Source organism: Populus trichocarpa, chromosome 18, assembly GCF_000002775.5.
Source record: "Populus trichocarpa isolate Nisqually-1 chromosome 18, P.trichocarpa_v4.1, whole genome shotgun sequence".
Lineage (NCBI taxonomy): Eukaryota > Viridiplantae > Streptophyta > Magnoliopsida > Malpighiales > Salicaceae > Populus > Populus trichocarpa.
Genome location: NC_037302.2, coordinates 13,960,479 through 13,982,419, shown reverse-complemented (window position 1 = coordinate 13,982,419; position 21,941 = coordinate 13,960,479). Strand labels below are relative to the sequence as shown.

Genomic DNA, 21,941 nt, shown 5'->3' with positions numbered 1-21,941 from the left:
ATATCATGTCTTGAATCACGAATTCAATGTTTATGGGGTTTGACCTAGTTTTTTTTTTTTTTTTTAAATCTTTTTTCATCACGAATCAATGTCTAAAATTTTTTAATTTTTTTTAAAAATAAATTTGCATTATCTTAATCTTTTATACAATTAAAAAATATAATAGGTCTACAACAAATCACGTGCACGTATCTAGTAACAATATCAAAACGATTGAGGTGGTGAAACAGACAAACACCAAAAAGGGAGATGGGCTCAACGTGGGACGGCGTTCTATATCATCACTAGTGAGGCTGGCCGGAAATAAGACACGCGAGGGAGACTCTAATAACCAGCTATGGATTTTATTGATCTATCTGATCCACACCAACAAAGCAGTCAAAGAAGAATGGCAAAGCAATCAGGAGACGTGATTTTGTCATGTAAAATGTAAAGACGAAGCATTCTTTAACGAAGTGTTTGTTTCTATATATTTTAACAATATTTGCCTAATTCGCATGCCGTCAAAAACCGGGGCGGCAGGATAAATTAAGGACTGAATCCTGGTTTCATCTTTCATGACGACGTTCTAGAATTTCAGTCGAACACTCAATCAGTTACCTTTTGCAAACTTTTCATCGTGCATATAACTTATCCTCGCTCCCTCTCTATGTATAGGTGCCTTCCTATCCTGGGAGGATCGTCATCTGCATGTCTTTGCTGAAGACATTTTTGAAAGACTATATATATATTCCCTCTCGTTATTTCCGAAATCAAAGAATCCTTAAAAGAGATTGTGCTCCTACAACGTTGATTGTCAGAGGCAAGAAAATGGCTAGCCGATTGTGTTTCAATATTGGGTTCTTGATTGTTGCATCGGTGGGTTTGCTTCACGGCGCATATGCAGCTAATACTTACACAGTTGGAGGTGATTTGGGATGGATTGTTCCTCCGAACAACACTTACTATGAGGAATGGACCAGCCAGAGGACATTTCAGATAGGAGACACCTTCGGTAAGCATTTCTTGATCTCTTTATGAGCTTGTTAATCAATTACGGCTCTCTTTATTGCATGCATGATATGATACTGATGTTGGTCCATATCTCTGGTATGCCTAATCCTATATATCAAGAGGTATCGTGCCACTTTGGATCTTAAGCCTAAGTTAACATGTAGGTATAGGTTTGGTGGGTTTTGTCATGAGGAACAAGCATGCATGGTATTTCCTCAAATTATTCTTACTCCATGCCAATCAATCAATAAGACGTGTTTTCCTTTTCATTTCTTTCAGTATTCAACTGGACAACCGGAACACATACCGCAACTGAAGTAAGTACCAAGGAGGAGTACGATAATTGCACAAAGATGGGAATGATATTGGCATTTGCAGGAGTTAAAGTCACTTTCAATGAAAATGGTACGCACTACTTCCTCTGCTCTGAAGGAAAACACTGTGAGCAAGGCCAGAAGATGATAATCAAAATTGGAGATGGCATACCGCCAAGTTTTGCAGCTCCATCTCTTACCGCGGCCGCCGCCTTATCTGCTCTTTTCTTCTCCACCTTAGCCATCTTCTTCTTAAACTAAATCTAAAGACACCCCACGTCATGCAAGTAACCTTTTCTTATCCAGTAGCTCTAGAATTGGGTGAGCCCTAGATAGCTTGTTGGCAATAAAAAGATGTGGGGATATAGAATAATCGATGTGATTCATTTAATTTGTTTATGACAGTGTACCGATTACATTTGTTCGTTGTAATAAAGTTGTCTTTGCAATGGAAGATTCATACACCGATAAGGTCAGCAGGAGACAGCCTTCGTTGGACCATCTCCTGCCAGTCCTGTCACATTTTATGACCAGAAGTTATGGCATAGCCTCCTTCACATCATAAGGATCGAAATAAGTGGTAGTTGAATTATATAATTTAGTATGATTAATTCAGTTCATACAAAACAGGTTCATGTAAAAAAAAGAAAAAAGTTACCGGGTAGCCTTGTAAGGGCTGTCCAAATCCCATGTTTTCACAAGTATTTTCTACACAAATTCTTGATTGATATTTGAACATATTATGACAGATTTGCCTAGATCTTCCTTTATGGTTTTCTTGCTGCCTGATTTCCTAATAGTTAGAGCAATACAAAATGTTTAAGCTGTTGCGTGTGTGTGCAAGTCTTACTGCAACAGATCAAAAAAATTGACAGAAGGGTCGTTCTTGAACATTTCACATCAGACATCTGTTTCTTTAGCTGGATTGTCAAATGTTATGCATGCTTTCGAATTTCGATGCCTATGCGGAGAGAGCAGTCTTCCTAAAGTCTAAAAGAAAGCCCGGACTAGCACGAATATCTCCCACGCTAGATTCATCTTTTGTTAATTTAGAAATTATTAATTCAACTATGTTAATTTGAGAAATATTTTCCCCACTGTTCTAGTATGGGGAAAAACTCGGAAACCTCACCTTTCCAATTTTTTCCCCACCTGAAGTTGTGCCTGGCCTGCAACCCCCAGAACCTGAGACTTTACGCATAGTTTTCAGAACTGACGAGAGATCTGATCATGAAGGTTCCAGTTTAATGGTTTAAACATCAAATTTCTGGTTCAACCACTGGGTCAATTACTAAAGGAACCCGAAGATCTAAATTACCTGTAAGAATAGTCATGCATAAGAAGCTATACGAATAAGAACTGTTAATATCCATCACGTTTACGTCTTGGACAGATGGTGCACTACTCCCCTATGCATTTTCCTTGAAGTATAATTATTAAAAAAAAACCAGAAATGCATTTCCCCTATGCATTTCTAGTTATTTTTAATTGTAATCGTTACTTTAACAATTTCAAATAATTATTTCAGTAAAAAAAAAATTATTGTATTTATGGATTTGTTGGGCTCACTTAAAGTAGAATAAAAAACATCATGTGATTTCAACATTTTATTGTGGTTTCCATACCCGGTCGGCCCAGTAGATTGATACGAGATCGAGTAACATGAGATCTTAACCGGGTTTTAAATGGTTTAACCTCATGTTTGTAACTAGTCTGATAAAAATAAAGTGACTTGTTAAATTAACTCAAAAGCCGAATAAGACTAGACGTCTTTTTTAATATTTTATTAATAAACCCAAAAATAATAAAACTAATTTGTATATACTTGATATTAAATATATTTTTTTATACCTTTATATGAAATAATTCTTAATTTTTTATATGAAATAACTATATACATAATATATAGCATTCATTCACATGACATGTTTGATATATATGAGTTATTAAGAACTTAAATATTTTTTTTTCAAAATTAACATGGGTAAATCCATATGACCTGGGATCATGTTTAATATAGTCAATTCTCAGGCTAGGTTTAATAATTATGTTATTTCCCAACTCAAAGCATTTCCTTGCTGACAAATTAGTAAAAAGAGTTTTATTGACCCGGGTGACCCTAGCTTGACCGGGTCAAATTTCAACCTGGATTTAATATCTATACCTTATGATATAATGAGAATATTGATTTTTTATTATGTTTAATTAAGGAAACTATAGATACTATAAGATATATAGGAAAAATTATGGTGCTCAAAAGTAAACATTATAGTTTATTTTCTGGACTCATTTTGAAAAGAAAAATAAATATATGATGAAAAAAAAATTAAATGAAGGACCCATAAAAGATTATAAGAATATTTTCACATGGGTTGAAAAATATTTTTTAATTCTCTCTATTTTTTTTTATGTTTATCTCTATCAGAAATAAATTATTCTATAAACACTATAAAATTCTCGCATGTTAACCTAAGTCAGTAAAAATTAAGTGTTTGGGCTACTAATATACATAAATAGTATATTGTTGTAGGCTCCAATGATTGCTATATATTTGTTTAAATGAGAAAAAAAAACATTCAAAAGGATCCAATTTTGTTTATTTTAAAAATAAATTAAAACAAAAAAAATAAAAATAAAGAGATACAGTTATCGAAGGCATGAACCCAGCATTAGAGCCAAGCTATAATAATAATAATAATAAAAAAAAAAAAAAAGAGTCTAGCCTTATAAACTGAAAATATTGCCTACAAACAAAGAATCCGATCACTTACATCTTGCAGTTAGGTTTTTATGTTTTTGTGTTTTAAAAGTGTTTTTGAAAGTATTTAAATTTTTTTTATTTTTTTCTTTACTTTAAATTAATATTTTTTTAATGTTTTTAGATCATTATTTTGATGTGCTGATATCAAAAATAATTTTTTACAAATAAAAAAAATATTATTTTAATGCATTTTTGAGTAAAAAATACTTTAAAAAACAACCGAAAACTCAATTCCAAACGAACACACTTAAATAATACACTTTTTTGTATATCTCCACCGTAAAACACAAATGATTTCTCTATTTTTATGTGTTTTATAAAATTTGGCTTTTCTTCGTCAGGATATATTTTTTAGAAATTAGTCAAAAACATTCGTAATGATAAAATTATTATAATACTATAAATTAATCTTTATTTTTTGTTATAATTAAAGAAGATATAATTAATGTACTGTTTAGGATTTTGCAGATATTTTAGGGTCTCAATTTTTGTTTTTTTTAATATTGAAGCTTAACAGAAGAAGAAAAAAAAGGTTGACAATTTGTTTGCCATTCCGGAAGCCAAAGTTGACGAGGTCTTGGTTATTTAAAAGTGATTGGCATTAAGGCTAAAACAATGTTTATTTTAAAAAAAATTATATTTTTTTATCGTTTTAATATACTAATATAAAAAATAAATTTTAACAAATATTATCTTAATACATTTCTAAATAAAAATATATTTTAAAACATAATTTCTACCATTCACTTAAATTATTTTCTCAAAATAGTTTTTAGCCCAATAACATAGGCATGAAACCCATACTTATTAACTGAAATTCCAGCAAAGAACAAGAGCTTCCTCACTTGCAATTTGATTTTTCCCTCAAATGCAATTCAAATTTCATGTGCTCCAAAACATTATTACTAAACATAACCTCATGGATTCACCCGTTAATTTGAAGTCTGACACCTGAGTTGAGATGTATTTTGAATTGTTATTGATATTGACCTAAACAAACTCATGTGACAAGTTAAGTTGTATTTTGAATTGTTTTTTATATTAATTTGAACAAATGCATGTGACTAAATATATAGGTTAAATAACTTGGTTGACCCAGCTAAACATCATCCAAACTTAGTCTAAATTTGACAAGGTCAAAACTAAGGAATTTTTTTTTAAAATGAAACAATATCGTTTTGAAATAAAATGATATATTTGGATTAACCCATCAATCTAGCAATTAGAGCTTGCAACATGGTTGATCCAACTAAACCCGATCAGGTTGCAGCAGAAATGAAAATAATGAGCGTATTTTGTTTCCAAAGTTAGGGCAGAAATCTAAATTTGAAACTGTATCGGTAAAGAATCAAAAGACAATCAGGAATAATGAGTGATTGGGGGATCCAAATTCAGTATGTTAAATGAATTAAATAGGACATGAGCAGATTCTGTGATAATGAAGGTTGAAAATCATGGAGTTATCATTGGAATGGATTCTAAACACAGGAGCAAAGATCATTACATTACACTCTATACTAAAAGGCATCAGTCTTTCATTGTGCAAATCCACAGTGAAAGACTGATTTTACCCCTTGGTGGGCAAAGCAGCATGCCTCGGGTCTGGGGGTATCATGATATTTTTCATGAAACACATTGGTCATTACTTGAAAGGAAGGGGTTAGACAATATTTTTGTGTTTTCTTTGCATAACATGATTACTTAATTGCCCTTAGAAAACAAAAAAATTCACTTGGGTTGAGAGGGTTTTTAGTCTCAGACTTTATTTTTAAACTAGCAAGTTACTTTATTATCCTTGAAAATTAAAAACAATTGTCTTTGACTTGGGGTTTTTTTTTTGTCATTAACATGTGGTCATTTAGTAGTTATTGGATGTTCATAGAGCAGTAGGGTAATTTGATAAATAAGAAAATTAAAAAAAAATCTGGTTAACAGTGTTAGTCACCTTCTAACGACGCGTGCGACGCAGTCCGGTGACCAAAACCGTGATTCTAGAGCGACTTCTAAAGTGTCTCGGCGTCCCTTTCACAGATCAGCGGTGCATGTAGTACTATGGCGATCATGTGGCGTGTATGTTCTTTTGTTTTTTTCCCTCTCTCCTACTTGATTTTCATCAATATTCACTACCAGAAAATCGATAAATACAAACGGAAAAACCGAGGGAATATTTCCGTCGGTAAATTTCCGAGGGATTTTACCGACGGAAATATTTCCTCGGTATTTACCGAGGGAATTACAGTGGGAAAAAAAATTAAAACAAAGCAAAAACAAATGATGACATGTCATTTTTACCAACGTAAATTCCATCGGTAAAATCCGTCGGTAAATCCGTTGTTAAACTGTGAACATTGTTCATCATGTCAATTACAAAGGGAATCACCGATGGAATTTTCTGTCGGTATTTTCCAGAGAGCTTCAGAACTGTTCACCTTCCAATTGCACTGTTAATTGTTGTTCTTTACGGACAAAATCACCGACAGATTGAAAAGTCATCGTTGTTATTTGGTGGTTTTCTAAAAAAATTCAATTAATTAAAAATTTTCATTTAAATATTACAGACGGAATCATCGACAGATTGAAAAATCGTCGGTAATTGTTGGCGGTTTTTGAAAACATTTTACGAAATTGAAAATTTAAATTAAATATTACCAATGGAATTACCGACGGAATAATTAAAAAATATTAATATTCAATTATCCGTCAGTAAATCCGTCGCTAACGCGCCCCGATAAAAAGCTTGAATACTCTTATTTCAAAAGAGACAGACTCATTTCTTATAATTCTTCTTCTTCTACTTTCTTCTTCTTTTTCTTCTTCTTCTTCACTATATGTAAAAAACATCAATATTTATTTCTTTCTCTTCTTTTCTCTCCTCATCTCCTTCTCTTTTCCTCCATGCTCGGGTATGTCTTCTTCTTCTTTCTTCTTTTATCCTCTTAGTTTTTTTTTAATTAATATGCTTTATGAAATTTTTTCTCTCTCTTTAGCTTCACTTGCAACTACATTAAGGTAAGATTTTTCTTTTTTCTTTTTTTTTTCATGATTTTTTTCACTATATTTGTTTTTTATTTTATTTTTAATTGTTTTTGTTCTTAATAATTGTATAAATGTTGTTGTGAGATTTTGTTTTTTATATGAGACCAATTTTTAGTTGATTTATATTTATAGCATTTTTAAATTTTTAGCAATTGCAACTTCATTTTTTTCATATGAATTTTTTTAGTTGAATTTATTTTTTTGTTTTATTTATTTGTTGCAAATTTGTTTGAGTTGATTTTTTTTTCCAAGCATTTTGAGTATATATTATAGAGTGTTGATTTATGTTAATTTAATTATTTTATAATTTTATAAAATAATGTTTTTTTAAATGTTTTTAAATAATTACCGACAGAATTACCGATGGAATTTCCGTCGGTATATCCCTCGGTAAATCCGTTGGTAATAAAAAAATACTATTACCGAGGGATATACCGACGATATGAAGCGGGTAATTTTATTTTTTTATTACCAACGGATTTACCGACGGACAAAAAATTACTGATGAAAGATTCACCGACGGAGCATTTCCGTGGTGATTTCGTCGGTAAATTAATTACCGACGGAATATGTGTCATACGCCAACGGAAAAATTCCGTCGGTAAAACTGTTAAATCTTGTAGTGATTCTCTTTATTATAATTTTTAAAATTTAGAATACTTTATGAAATTAAGGATTTTTTTTTTAATTTCATCTTTGTTCTTTTTGTTGCAATTTTTTTTATTTAGAATAGTTTATTAAATTAATAATTTTTTTCAATTTCATCCCTAATCAATATTTACATCTATCAAATTTAGTTTCTATTCTTTTAATTACCTTTTATTTTATTTTATATGGTTTTTTAAATAAATTGTTTTTGCAGTTTCTTCTTTCTTTAGTTTTTTTCCTATCAAAGATAATCCTTTTTTATTATTATTGTATTTTTTTGACCTTGCAAGATTTTTTTAGATTGATTTTTTTTATTTCATCCTCCAACATTTAATTAGACGGGCGTTTAACTTCTTAGTTGAGTCCGGGTCTAAATTTAACAATTTGTGAGTTTAAGAAAATAACCCTGGTTTCTAAGTTGACACGGGTTTCTTTAGTTGTTTTTTTCTTTTTTTTAGCTTATTTTTCTTATCCTCTAGCATTTTGTTATTTGTAACTCACTTTCTATTGTATTTTTTTAAGTCGTTTTGAAAATAACACGGGTCACCTTGTTTTTTTATCTTTGTTGAATTTAGCTTTTATAAAAGAATTTTGTTTTTAAATTAAATTAAATTGATTGATTTCATCCTCCAACATTTAATTTTTTAAATGTTGAGCTCTTGGGTTGAGCCTTGGTCAAGAATTTAACGGATTGCGAATTTAAGAGTTTAACCCGGGTTCACAAGGTTTACTCGGGCTTGCTTTATTTATTTTTTCTTTTTTTAAGCTTTTTTGTTTCCTATTTCATTCTCTAACATTTTTTTTTTTACTTTCTTTCTATAGGATTTATCTTTCCTTTTAAAATAACAAGGGCAGCCTCGGGTTTTTTTTTTTTTTTGGTTAAATTTTTCTTTTTTAAAAGAAATTTTGTTTTTTAATTAAATTAAATTTATTGATTTTATCCTATCATTTAATTTGAGGCAATACCTGAAGGACTTTTTTTTCTTAATTAATGTTTTTGAAAATTAGTATTCTTTGTGTTTTTACCTTTTCTTTCTATAAAGTTTTCATGATTTCATGTCTCGAATCATGAATTTAACAGGTTTACAAGGTTTGACTCGATCTTTTTTTTTATTGTTTTTTAATCTTCTTTCGTCTCAAATCATTAACCAAAATTTTTTATTTAAATTTTTTTTTTGCATTATCTTAATTTTTTCTACAATTAAAAAATATAATAGGTCTACAACAAATCACGTGCCACGTATCTAGTAACAAAATCAAAACGATTGAGGTGGTGAAACAGACAAACTCCAAAAAGGAAGATGAGCTCAACGTGGGATGGCGTTCTATATCTGTATATCATCACTTGTGAGGCTGGCCGAAAATAAGACGCGAGGGAGACTGATCCACACGCCATCTGTCGCCATTGCAGAGATAAATACCAACAAATTAATTAAGCAGTCGAACACGAATGGCAAATCAATGAGGAGACGTCATTTTTGTAGGAAAGCTAACCTACTGTTGCCTTTGTTGTTATTCATATATATAGCAGGTTACAAGAGTGATTGTCGCATATATACATGGTAATCTAATCATTCTAAAAACAGTATGAAATATTACAGATATCATGGAGAGATTATAGGTAGCATGATAAGGAGAGTATCATGGCTAATTAATCGTGATAGGATTACAAGAATCCTAAGGCTGTCAATATCTCTTTCATCCCCCCTCAAGCTCAAGGTGGGAGTGAACCAATGAAGAGCTTGTCACGATTGGGAACAAACTTGGCAGAGCAGAGCGATTTAGTGAAGATATCTGCAATTTGATCAGGACCAGCAACATGTTCTAACAAAAGGTCTCCACTAGCAACCCGTTCTCGGACGAAATGGACATCAATTTCAATATGCTTTGTCCGATGATGAAAAACTGGATTCTTGGCCATAGTCACAGCATTGATATTGTCACAGTACAACTTTGGAGGTGGAAGACAATAGCCAATACTCTGTAGCAAATTCATAAACCACATGAGTTCGGCTGTAGTGGATGCTAAGGCACGATATTCTGCCTCTGCCGTGGAACGAGATACCGTGGCCTGCTTCTTTGCACCCCAAGATAACAGATTGTTGCCCATATATATGGCAAAACCAGATGTGGACCGCCGATCATCATGGCAGCCGGCCCAGTCTGCATCACAGAAGCCATGAAGAGCAATTAAAGGAGTGTGAACAAGGTGAAGACCAAGAGTGAGGGTGCCCTTCAAATATCGAAATATTCTCTTCACAGCAATGAGATGAGGCTCCCTAGGTGCATGCATGTATTGACAAACACGATGAACAGAATAGGAGATGTCAGGTCTTGTGAGAGTAAGATATTGCAAGGATCCAACAAGCTGGCGATAAAAAGTTGGATCAGATAACAGGGCACCCTCAGTGGCTGTCAATAAGGTTCCTGAGGCAAGGGGAGTGGCAACTGGTTTAGCACCAGCGAGACTGAATTTCTGCAGAAGGGACACTAGGTACCGTGTCTGAGTTACAGTGATAGTGGTGGCATCCCTAGCAATTTGAAGACCAAGAAAGTAATGAATATCACCGAGATCCTTCATGCTAAACACAGAGGAGAGATGAGATATAAATGCAGAGATTTGTGAAGGAGAGCTCCCAGTAATAAGTATATCATCAACATAAATTAATAAAAGAAGGATATCTGAACCCTGCCGTTGATAAAACAAGGACTGATCATAGGGACATTGGAGAAAACCCATCGATTGGATGTAGTTGCTGAATTTCATATACCAAGCACGCGGTGCTTGTTTTAAGCCATACAATGCTTTATGGAGAAGACAGACATGCTGTGGAAGAGCAGGATCCTCATGACCAGGCGGTTGAGCCAAGTACACACGTTCTTGTAAATCACCATGAAGAAAGGCATTGTTGACATCTAACTGTCTAATGGTCCAGCCCTGAGATAAACCGATTGTGAGAATGAGCCGAATAGTACTTGCCTTGACAACGGGGCTAAAGGTTTCATCATAGTCCAGCCCTGGAAGTTGTGTAAAGCCTCTGGCCACAAGCCTAGCCTTATACCTGTCAAGTGTGCCATTGGACTTTGTTTTAACTTTAAAGACCCACTTACTGCTTACGACATTCATATCTGGTTTTCGAGGAACCAAAGTCCATGTGTTATTGGCATGAAGAGCATCCATTTCAGCTTGCATAGCCTGCTTCCATTGAGGATTTTGAAGTGCCTGTCGGTATGAAGTTGGCTCTGGTGGCTGAGCTGCAAGGTCAGCAAGAAAACAAACAGGTATATGATATCTAGAAGAAAGGAAGACTTTTGGTTTAAGATTCCCTGTTTGAGTGCGGGTGACCATTTGATGAGTACGTTGTGGAATACTGGGAGGAGCAGACGCAGGTGATGAAGAGTGCAATGCTGATGGCGGTGGAGTGGGAGACAGATGTACTGAAGAGTGGATGGCTTCCATCAGTTGTGTTGGCACAACCTCTACAGCAGCCATTCCAGCAGACTGGGAACTAGTAGGTGAGTGTTGTGGAGCAGTATTCTGAAGAGATGTGGGAAGTGCTTGTAGTTGAAAAAGTGGACTACGAGAGGAATGAGAGGCTGTAACATTCTTGAATGGAAAATGCTGCTCATTAAATCTGACATGTCTGCTAATATAGAGGCGGCCTGAATGTGGTTCAAGGCAACAATATCCCTTATGATTGGCTGAATATCCAAGGAATACACAGCATATTGATTTGTATTCCAGTTTGGTCCGACCAAAAGGTGAAAGCAATGGATAGCAGGAGCAACCAAAGACCCGTAGAAAGTCATAGTTGGGTGAAGAACCAAAAGCAAGCTCATGAGGAGACATGTGATCAAGAACTGAAGATGGCAGACGATTGATTAGGAAGACAGCAGTGTTGAAGGCTGCTGTCCAGTATTTGACTGGGACAGAAGCATGTGCTAGTAGAGTTAAACTTGTCTCGACAATATGTCGATGTCTTCGTTCAGCCAAACCATTTTGTTTAGGTGTCCCTGGACATGAAAGTCTATGAATTATACCATTAGCTGCAAAATGAGTCTGCAATACTGTGTTAACAAATTCACCACCACCATCACTCTGAATAATTTTCACAGAGTTAGGGAATTGTTTTGCCATTTGTTGAAGGAATGCAGGGAAAATCGTGGCAACATCAGATTTTCGAGCCATAGGGAAAAGCCATATATAACGTGAATATTCATCAACAATGAGTAAATAAAATCGAAAACCATCATAAGAGGAGACTGATGCAGGCCCCCAAACATCAGTATGTAATGTATGCAGAAAAGAATTTGCATATGTTTGACGAGAATGAAAAGGCAACTTTGAAGACTTTCCCAGCATACAACTTTCACAAAACGCTGTCATTTTATTTAAAGATGGTAAACATAATCTGCTAAGAATTTGAGAGTGAGGGTGACCAAGGCGAGCGTGCCACAGACTGCCTGGAACTTTATTTGCTAGAAAACTGAGTGAAGGCTTTGAGAGTTGCTGCAGATTGATAGGATATAGACCATTCGTCATGGGACCTTTAAGAATCACGTGATTTGTCTTCATGTCCTTGAGAAGAAATCCCCATGGATAAAAGAGAAAATAACAGTTATTATCTCTTGTAAACTGAGACACAGACAATAATTTTCCTTTGATATCAGGAACAACTAGAATATTATGGAGCTGCAGAGTAGTAGTCGGCAAAGTAGTCTGTCCAATACCAGTTATAGATAAACCATTACCATTGCCAACCATAACAGTATCAGTACCAGAATAGGGATGAATACCTTGCACCTCATTGGAATTAGGAGTCATGTGCTGGTTTGCACCAGTGTCAGGATACCAGGTGTCCTCTGTAGTGTCTCCAATGTGAATGGCAGCAAAAGCCTTGTATTGGTCTGCTTCTTCATCTGAGGCGAAACAACCATCTGCTTTGTGGTTTGGACCGCCACATCGAAAACATGTAATGCCACCTCGTCCACGACCAGAACTGCGGCTTCCACGGGTAAAGGAGGACAACTTGGCTCCAGAAGAATTGTCAATAGAACGAGAGGAACGCACATCTTTGCTGCGTTGCTGGAAATGCATCTTTTGATAACCGCCAGAACGACCACGAGCATTATGACTACCTTGAGATCTTGCATGGAAACGATTTTTGTTAGTATAGAAAGCAACACTGGATTGAGACGTTCTTGTACCTTGAAGTCTGATTTCAAAGTCACGAAGCTTGCCAATAACCCCTTCTAGAGGAGGAAACATGTCACGAGCATTGAGTGCTGCAACAATAGGATCAAACTCAGATCCTAGCCCACGCAGGATACAAATAATAAGGTCATCATCATCCATTGGTTTGCCTGCACCACGAAGAGACAAGGCCAACGACTTGGCTCTGTGCAGATAATCTTCTAAAGAGAAGGTGCCTTTGGTGAGAGTTTGCAACTCTCCCTTTATTTGCTGAATACGGTCTCGGGTATGACTTCCATAAAGAGTCTCCAATACAGTCCAAGCATCATGACTAGACTCACTGTTGATGACTTGGGAGAGAGGACCGTCTGACAGAGAACTGTTGATCCATCCAAGGACCAATTGATCAATACGCAGCCAAGTTGCTGCAGCTGGATTGGGTTGCGATGCACCATCAGCATCAACAATGGTTAATTCTGGACAGGGAACTCCATCTGTCACATATCCAAGAAGACCATGTCCTCTTAAGATTGGAACAACTTGCGCTTTCCATAGAAGATAATTATTTGAGGCTAGCTTAGTGGAAATATCAGGTAAGCGAGTTTTGGAAGGTGTAAAATCTAGAGAAAGAGCAGCGGCTGGAGACAAGATTGAGGTGGTGAGAGATTCCATTGCAAGCTCTGATACCATGTAGGAAAGCTAACCTACTGTTGCCTTTGTTGTTATTCATATATATAGCAAGTTACAAGAGTGATTGTCGCATATATACATGGTAATCTAATCATTCTAAAAACAGTATGAAATATTACAGATATCATGGAAAGATTATAGGTAGCATGATAAGGAGAGTATCATGGCTAATTAATCGTGATAGGATTACAAGAATCCTAAGGCTGTCAATATCTCTTTCAATTTTGTCATGTAAAATGTAAAGAGACGAAGCATTCTTTACGAAGTGCTTGTTTCTATATATTTTAACAATATTTGCCTCATTCAAATGCTGTCGAAAACAGGGGCGGCAGGATAAATTAAGGACTGAATCCTGGTTTCATCTTTCATGATGACGTTCTAGAATTTCAGTCATACACTCAATAAGTTACCTTTTGCAGACATTTCATCGTGCATATAACTGTTTATAACTCCCTCGTGCTTATATATCCTCTCTCCCTCTCTATATATAGCTGCATTCCTATCCTGGGAGGATCATCATCTGTCTTTGCTGAAGACATTTTTGAAGGACTATATATCTATTCCCTCTCGTTATTTCCGAAATCAAAGAATCCTTAAAGAGATTGTGCTCCTAAAACATTGTCAGGGGCAAGAAAATGGCTAGCCGATTGTGTTTCAATATTGGGTTCTTGATTGTTGCATCGGCGGGTTTGCTTCACGGCGCATATGCAGCTAATACTTACACGGTTGGAGGTGATTTGGGATGGATTGTTCCTCCGAACAGCTCTTACTATGAGGAATGGACCAGCCAGAGCACATTTCAGATAGGAGACTCCTTCGGTAAGTATTTCTTGATCTCTTTATGAACTTGTTAATTAATTACGGCTCTCTTTATTGCATGCATGATATGATACTGATGTTGGTCCTTATCTCTGGTATATATGCCTAAATCCTATATATCAAGAGGTTTGGTTGACATATAGGTATAGGTTTGGTTGACACCTTTTACGCATATTTGTCAAGTCGAGTCCCATACGCACAATTCGTTGTCCAAATTAAGGACTCAAAAACAAGCATGCATGCATGGTATTTCCTCAAATTATTCCTACTCCATGCCAATCAATCAATGAGACGTGCTTTCCTTTTCATTTCTTTCAGTATTCAACTGGACAACCGGAACACATACCGCAACTGAAGTAAGTACCAAGGAGGAGTATGATAATTGCACAAAGATGGGAATAATATTGAAAGATGCAGGAGTTAAAGTCACTTTCAATGCAAATGGTACGCACTACTTCCTCTGCTCTGAAGGAACACACTGTGAGCAAGGCCAGAAGATGATAATCAAGATTGGAGATGGCATACCGCCAAGTTTTGCAGCTCCATCTCTTACCGCGGCCGCCGCCTTATCTGCTCTTTTCTTCTCCACCTTAGCCATCTTCTTCTTAAACTAAATCTAAAGACACCCCCCGTCATGCAAGTTACCTTTTCTTATCCAGTAGCTCTAGAATTGGGTGAGCCCTAGATAGCTTGTTGGGAATAAAAAGATGTGGGGATATAGAATAATCGATGTGATTCATTTAAATTGTTTATGACAGTGTACCGATTACATTTGTTCGTTGTAATAAAGTTGTCTTTGCAATGGAAGATTCATACACCGATAAGGTCAGTAGGAGACAGCCTTGGTTGGACCATCCTCCTGCCAGTCCTGTCACATTTTATGACCAGAAGTTATGACATAGCCTCCTCATATGGATCGAAATAAGTGGTAGTTGAATTATATAATTTAGTATGATTATTTCATTTACACAAAATAGGTTCATGTAAAAAAAAGAAAAAAGTTACCAGGTATCCTTGTAAGGGCTGTCCAAATCCCATGTTTTCACAAGTATTTTCTACACAAATTCTTGATTTGATATTTGAACATATTATGACAGATTTCATAGTTCTTCCTTTATGGTTTTCTTGCTGCCTGATTTCCTAATAGTTGAGAGCAATACAAAATGTTTAAGCTGTTGCGTGTGTGTGCAAGTCTTACTGCAACAGATCAAAAAATTTGACAGGGGTCTTTCTTTAACATCTCACATCAGACATCTGTTTCTTTAGCTGGATTGTCAAATGTTATGCATGCTTTTGATGCCTATGCGGAGAAAGCAGTCTTCCTAAAATCTAAAAGAAAGCCCGGACTAGCACGAATATCTTTTTTTTAGATAAAAGCACGAATATCTCCCACGCTAGATTCATCTTTGTTAATTTAGAAATTATTCAACTATGTTAATTTGAGAAATATTTTCCCCACTGTTCTAGTATGGGGAAAAACTCGGAAACCTCACCTTTCCAATTTTTTTCCCACCTGATGTTGTGCCTGGCCTGCAACCCCCAGAACCTGAGACTTCTACGCATAGCTTTCAGAAGTGACGGAGAGAACTGATGAAGGTTCCAGTTTAATGGTTTAAACATCAAATTTCTGGTTCAACCACTGGGTCAATTACTAAAGGGACCCGAAGATCTCAATTACCTGTAAGAATAGTCATGCATAAGCAGCTATACGAATAAGAACTGTTAATATCCATCACGTTCACGTCATGGACAGATGGTGCACCACTCCCCTATGCATTTTCCTTGAAGTATAATTATTAAAAAAAAACCAGAAATGCATTTCCCCTATGCATTTCTAGTTTTTTTTAATTGTAATCGTTACTTTAACAATTTCAAATAATTATTTCAGTTAAAAAAAAATTATACAGTCTCTAGATTTGATTTACATTATTTTTTTAACAAATAATTATTAAATACTTAATTTTATCAAATAAAATGATAGTAGTTATACAACAAAAAAAAATTGAACATACAGCTTCATTTGTAGCGTTAGACCAGGCTGTCAATTGGGTCAGAAGGTTACCATATACTGCAGTTGGAAATGGAAACTCAGCTCTCCTCCTTCATCTACGGCAAAAAGAACATGGCTGCCTTGTCTTCAGTTATTTCCACCACCATCGTTGTTGCTGCTAGTCTTATTTATCTCTGTTCTTTCTTGCTGGAATAAATGTTAGAGAGAAATCATTATATTAACAAGAAATTAAGATGTGATTGTGCTAGAAAAATTATTCATATTGAACGTACATGCCTTTGTAACGTGAAGATTTGTTGTCTTTAAAGTAAAACATTTCCAAAACTAATCCGAAAATATCAAGGATCGATTTGATATAACAGTACAGGAGATTCCACTTAAAAAAATAAAAATAAAATTAAAAGAGTCTTATTTATGATTTTCAAGTGACCATTAGCTGAAATATCATTTATTTTTAAGAAAATAATTTAATAAACCCATGAAAAATCATGAATTAGATCTCAAAAATCGTGGAAAAATATCACTTTTGGACACAGATCCGACTGACAAACATGAAGAATTTACCAAATGTGAAACACATCCGCAATACCAAACCAGGTGTTCGTTTTTTGAAATGAAAAGTTACTTCCATTTCTTTACACAATGGTCCCTCGAATTTTAAGCTCTTTTCACTTTAACCTTTAACTCTTTTAATATCATAATATAATTCTTAAATTCAACTTTTAATCATATGAATTCAGCACTAACATTTTTTTTAGATTAACGTGGGTGTCCGGGTTAGCTTGCGCACACCTCGACTAATCTCACGGGCCCTGAAGTTAACGACCATGTAAGCCTCCAGTGGCCTTAAGGTTTGTGAGACTCGAATTGGTAACCTCTAGGGAGCAAACTCAGGATTTAACCAATTGAGTTACACCCCTCAAAATTAATTCAGCACTAACATTGACATTGGTGCTTGGTGTCTAGCTGAATTACCCATTTCAATTAGCCTCTATCCTTTGTTACCGAGTTTGATTGTTGCTTATTAGCTATAATAATAATAATAATAATAATAATAATAATAAAAGAGTATAGCCTTATGAACTGAAAATTAATATTGCCTACAAACAAAGAATTCGATCACTTACAACTTGCAGTTAGGTTCTTATTTTATGAACACTTAATTAGTAATACACTTTTTTGTATATCTCCACCGTAAAACACAAAAGATTTCTCTATTTTTATGTGTTTTATAAAATTAGGCTTTTCTTCGTCAGAATATATTATTTAGAAAATTAGTCAAAAGCATTCGTAATGATAAAATTATTAAAATACTATAAATCTTTATTTTTTTTGTTATAATTAAAGAAGATATAATTAATGTGCTGTTTAGGAATTTGCAGATATTTTTGGGTCGGCTCTCAATTTAGTGTGTTTGGCATTGCGTTAGCTTTTATGGTTGTGGTTTAAAAAAATACTTTTTGTTGAGGTTGGTTTGATATTTATATATGTTTGGTTAAAATTGTGGTTGAAATTGAGTTTGAATAAAAAATAGATTAATGTGTTTGGTAAAAAAATATTTTTGAAATTGAGGTTATAAAATAACTAAAAAAGATATATATTAATATTGATGATTTTTAATTTAAATATTGTAGATTTAACTACTATTATTACATCATTAAATAAATAATATTTTTATATCAAATATTTTTTATTGTTTCATTAACCTATTTACAATTTCATCACATACGAAATTTATCTGATAAGGACTACAGTTTCCATTGTTTTTTAAGAGTGCAACAAAATCAGGTAAAATATCATCAGGAATAAAATTGGAATTGCGATCAAATTCTGCAAATGCTACGTTATCATACGATCTTCTTCTAATTTTTATAGTGTTATTGAATAATATTAAACACTAATTTTTCAAGTAAAATATAATTAAAAAAAATTAGATTTTTTTTTATTGGATCCGGTCCGACCGAAACAGAATACATTCTTCTATGGCTTCACACAGTGGAGAGTGAATATTATATTCACTCTCCACTGTCTCCACTGTTCACTTTTACAAAAGTGAACAGTGGACTATGTGGAGGCAGAGAGAAGCAGCGTCAAACTGCTATCTACTTGCATTTTTAACATGAAATATGATGGATCCCTCATGAAATAAATCACGTTTTCTTAGTAACCAAACACTTGTTTTATGTGGTTTGTTTCAAAAGCAGAAGTAACCATGTAAACAAACACCCTTTGCTTAACAGAAGGACAAAAAAAAAAAGGTTGACAATTTGTTTGCCATTCCGGAAGCCAAAGTTGACGAGGTCTTGATTATTTGAAAGGTGATTGGCATTAAGGCTGAAACCATGTTTATTTTAAAAAAATTTAAAAATATTTTATATTTTTTTATCGTTTTAATATATTAATATAAATAATATTTAAAAAAAAAATTATTTTAATATATTTTTAAATAAAAAAAATACTTTAAAATACAATTTCTAACTTACTCCTCACTCCCCAACATGGACTTAATTACTCTTTCAAAATAGTTTTTAGCTCAATCACATAGGCATGAAGCCCATACTTATTAACTGAAATTCCAACACAGAACAAGAGCCTGCTCACTTGCAATTTGGTTTTTTTGCTGAAATGCAATTCAAATTTCATGTGCTCCAAAACATTATTATTAAACATAACCTAATGGATTACCTGTTAATTTGAAGTCTGACCTGTGAGTTGAGATGTATTTTGAATTGTTGTTGACATTCTCCTGACCAAACTTATGTGACGAGTTAAGTTGTATTTTGAATTGTTTTTAACATCGACAGGTTAATTAAACATTATCCAAACTTAATTTAAATTCAACTAGGTCAAAACTAGTAATTTTTTAAAAAAAATACTAAAACAATATCTTTTAGAAATAAAATAATATATCTGAATTAACCCGTCAATCTAATCTAACAGTTAGAACCCACAACCTGGTTGATCCAACTAAATTTAATCAGGTCGGGGTATAAATGAAAATAATGAGTGTATTTTGTATCCAAAGTCGGGGCAGAAATCTCAATCTGAAACTATGGTGGTAGGGAATCAGGAGACAATAAGGAATAATAAGTGATTAGAGAATCTCAATTCAGCATATTAAATGAATTGAACAGAATAGGAGCAAATTATATGATAATAAAAGCCGAAGATCATGGAGCTATCATTGAAATGGATTCTAAACATAAGAACAAAGATCATTACATTATATTACATTGTACAAATCCACAGTGAACTGATTTTATCCTTTGATGGGCAAAGTAGCATGTCTCGGGTTTAGGGGTAAGATGGTATTTTTCATGGGACACATTGGCCTACTTGAAAGGAAGGGGTTAGACGATATTTTTATGTTTTCTTTGCACAGTGTAAGTACTTAATTGCCCTTAAAGGACAAAAAAAAATTACTTGGGTCAAGAAGCTATTTAGTCTTTGACTTGATTTTTAAAAAAGTAAGTTACTTCATTACCCTTGAAAATTAGAATCAATTTTCTTTGATACAGGGGTTTTTTCATCATTTACATGTGGTTATTTGATAGTTATTGGGTGTTCTTAGGGCAATAAGGTAATTTGATAAATAAATAAAAAATTAAAAAAGAATTTAGTGAATAGTATTAACCGTCTTCTAACGGCTCGTGCAACGTCGTCTAGTGGCCAAAACTATGATTTCAAGGTGACTTCCAAAGTGTCTCGGCGTCCCCCCAATAAATTAGCGGCGCGTGTAGCACTATAACAACCATGTGGCGAGTATGTTTTTTTTGGTTTTTTTCCCTTTCTCCTACTCAATTTTCATGTGGATTAAAAAAAATCAAATCCACCCTAAAGTAACAAATATCTCTCGTACTCGATTTTGCATTATCTTGATCTTTCTGCAATGAAAAAAATAATAGATCTATAACAAATATCTAGTAACAATATCAAACCGATTGAGGTGGTGAAACCGACAAACTCCAAAAAGGGAGATGGGCTCAACGTGGGACAGTGTTCTTTATCATCACTTGTGAGGCTGGCCGAAAATAAGACACGCGAGGGAGACTCTATTAACCAGCTAGGGATTTTATTGATCTATCTGATCCACACGCCATTGCAGAGATAAACACCAACAAAGCAGTCAAAGAAGAATGGCAAATTTATGAGGAGAGTAATTTTGTCATGTAAAAAGTAAAGACGAAGCATTCTTCACCAAGTGTTTGTTTCTATATATTTTAACAATATATGCCTAATTCGCATGCTGTCAAAAACTGGGTCGGCAGGATAAATTAAGGACTGCATCCTAGTTTTCATCTTTCATGATGACGTTCTTAGAATTTCAGTCAAACACTCAATCAGTGACCTTTTGCAAACTTTTCATCGTGCATATAACTTATCCTCGCTCCCTCTCTATATATAGGTGCATTCCTATCATGGGAGGATCGTCATCGGTCTTTGCTGAAGACATTTTTGAAAGACTATATATATATTCCCCCTCGTTATTTCCGAAATCAAAGAATCCTAAAACATTGATTCAGAGGCAAGAAAATGGGTAGCCGATTGTGTTTCAATATTGGGTTCTTGATTGTTGCATCGGTGGGTTTGCTTCACGTACGGTGCATATGCAGCTAATACTTACACAGTTGGAGGTGATTTGGGATGGATTATTCCTCCGAACAGCTCTTACTATGAGGAATGGACCAGCCAGAGCACATTTCAGATAGGAGACTCCTTCGGTAAGCATTTCTTGATCTCTTTATGAGCTTGTTAATTAATTACGGCTCTATTTATTGCATGCATGCATGATATGATACTGATGTTGGTCCATATCTCTGGTATGCCTAGTCCTATATATCAAGAGGTATCGTGCCACTCTTTATCTTAAACCTAAGTTAACATGTAGGTATAGGTTTGGTGGGTTTCGTCATGAGGAACAAGCATTCATGGTATTTCCCCGAATTATTCTTACTCAATGCCAATCAATCAATGAGACGTGTTTTCCTTTTCATTTCTTTCAGTATTCAACTGGACAACCGGAACACATACCGCAACTGAAGTAAGTACCAAGGAGGAGTACGATAATTGCACAAAGATGGGATTAATATTGAAAGATGCAGGAGTTAAAGTCACTTTCAAAGATAATGACACGCACTACTTCCTCTGCTCTGAAGGAACACACTGTGAGCAAGGCCAGAAGATGATAATCAAAATTGGAGATGGCATACCACCAAGTTTTGCAGCTCCATCTCTTACCGCGGCCGCCGCCTTATCTGCTCTTTTCTTCTCCACCTTAGCCATCTTCTTCTTAAACTAAATCTGAAGACACCCCCCGTCATGCAAGTAACCTTTTCTTATCCAGTAGCTCTAGAATTGGGTGAGCCCTAGATAGCTTGTTGGTAATAATCGACGTGGGGATATTTAAATTGTTTATGACAGTGTACCGATTACATTTGTTCGTTTTAATAAAGCTGTCTTTGCAATGGAAGATTC

The 21,941-nt window shown here is 34.5% G+C and overlaps 2 protein-coding genes across 6 annotated transcripts; both read left to right on the top strand.

Annotated features, from left to right (window-relative positions):
• The first annotated feature begins 586 nt into the window (after nt 1–586).
• On the top strand, nt 587–21,931 carry LOC18107816 (cucumber peeling cupredoxin). 5 transcript variants are annotated; one of them, XM_052449076.1, is made up of 4 exons: nt 587–994; nt 1,273–1,543; nt 15,045–15,100; nt 21,797–21,931. In XM_052449076.1, exons 1-3 carry the CDS (start codon nt 691–693, stop codon nt 15,067–15,069), a joined length of 600 nt encoding a protein of 199 aa, XP_052305036.1. In that variant the 5' UTR covers nt 587–690; the 3' UTR covers nt 15,070–15,100; nt 21,797–21,931. The 5 variants fall into 5 exon arrangements, with proteins under 5 accessions (XP_052305036.1, XP_052305035.1, XP_024445920.2 ...); XM_052449075.1 differs by lacking the exon at nt 21,797–21,931 and having other exon boundaries at nt 15,045–15,262; XM_052449074.1 differs by lacking the exon at nt 1,273–1,543 and having other exon boundaries at nt 606–994; nt 14,774–15,100.
• Nucleotides 20,880–21,931, top strand: LOC18107815 (umecyanin). Its single transcript, XM_006372100.3, is given in 3 exon segments — nt 20,880–21,065; nt 21,067–21,187; nt 21,470–21,931. Coding segments are annotated over 3 exon segments (483 nt in total). The 5' UTR covers nt 20,880–20,999; the 3' UTR covers nt 21,766–21,931.
• Nucleotides 21,932–21,941: the final 10 nt, after the last annotated feature.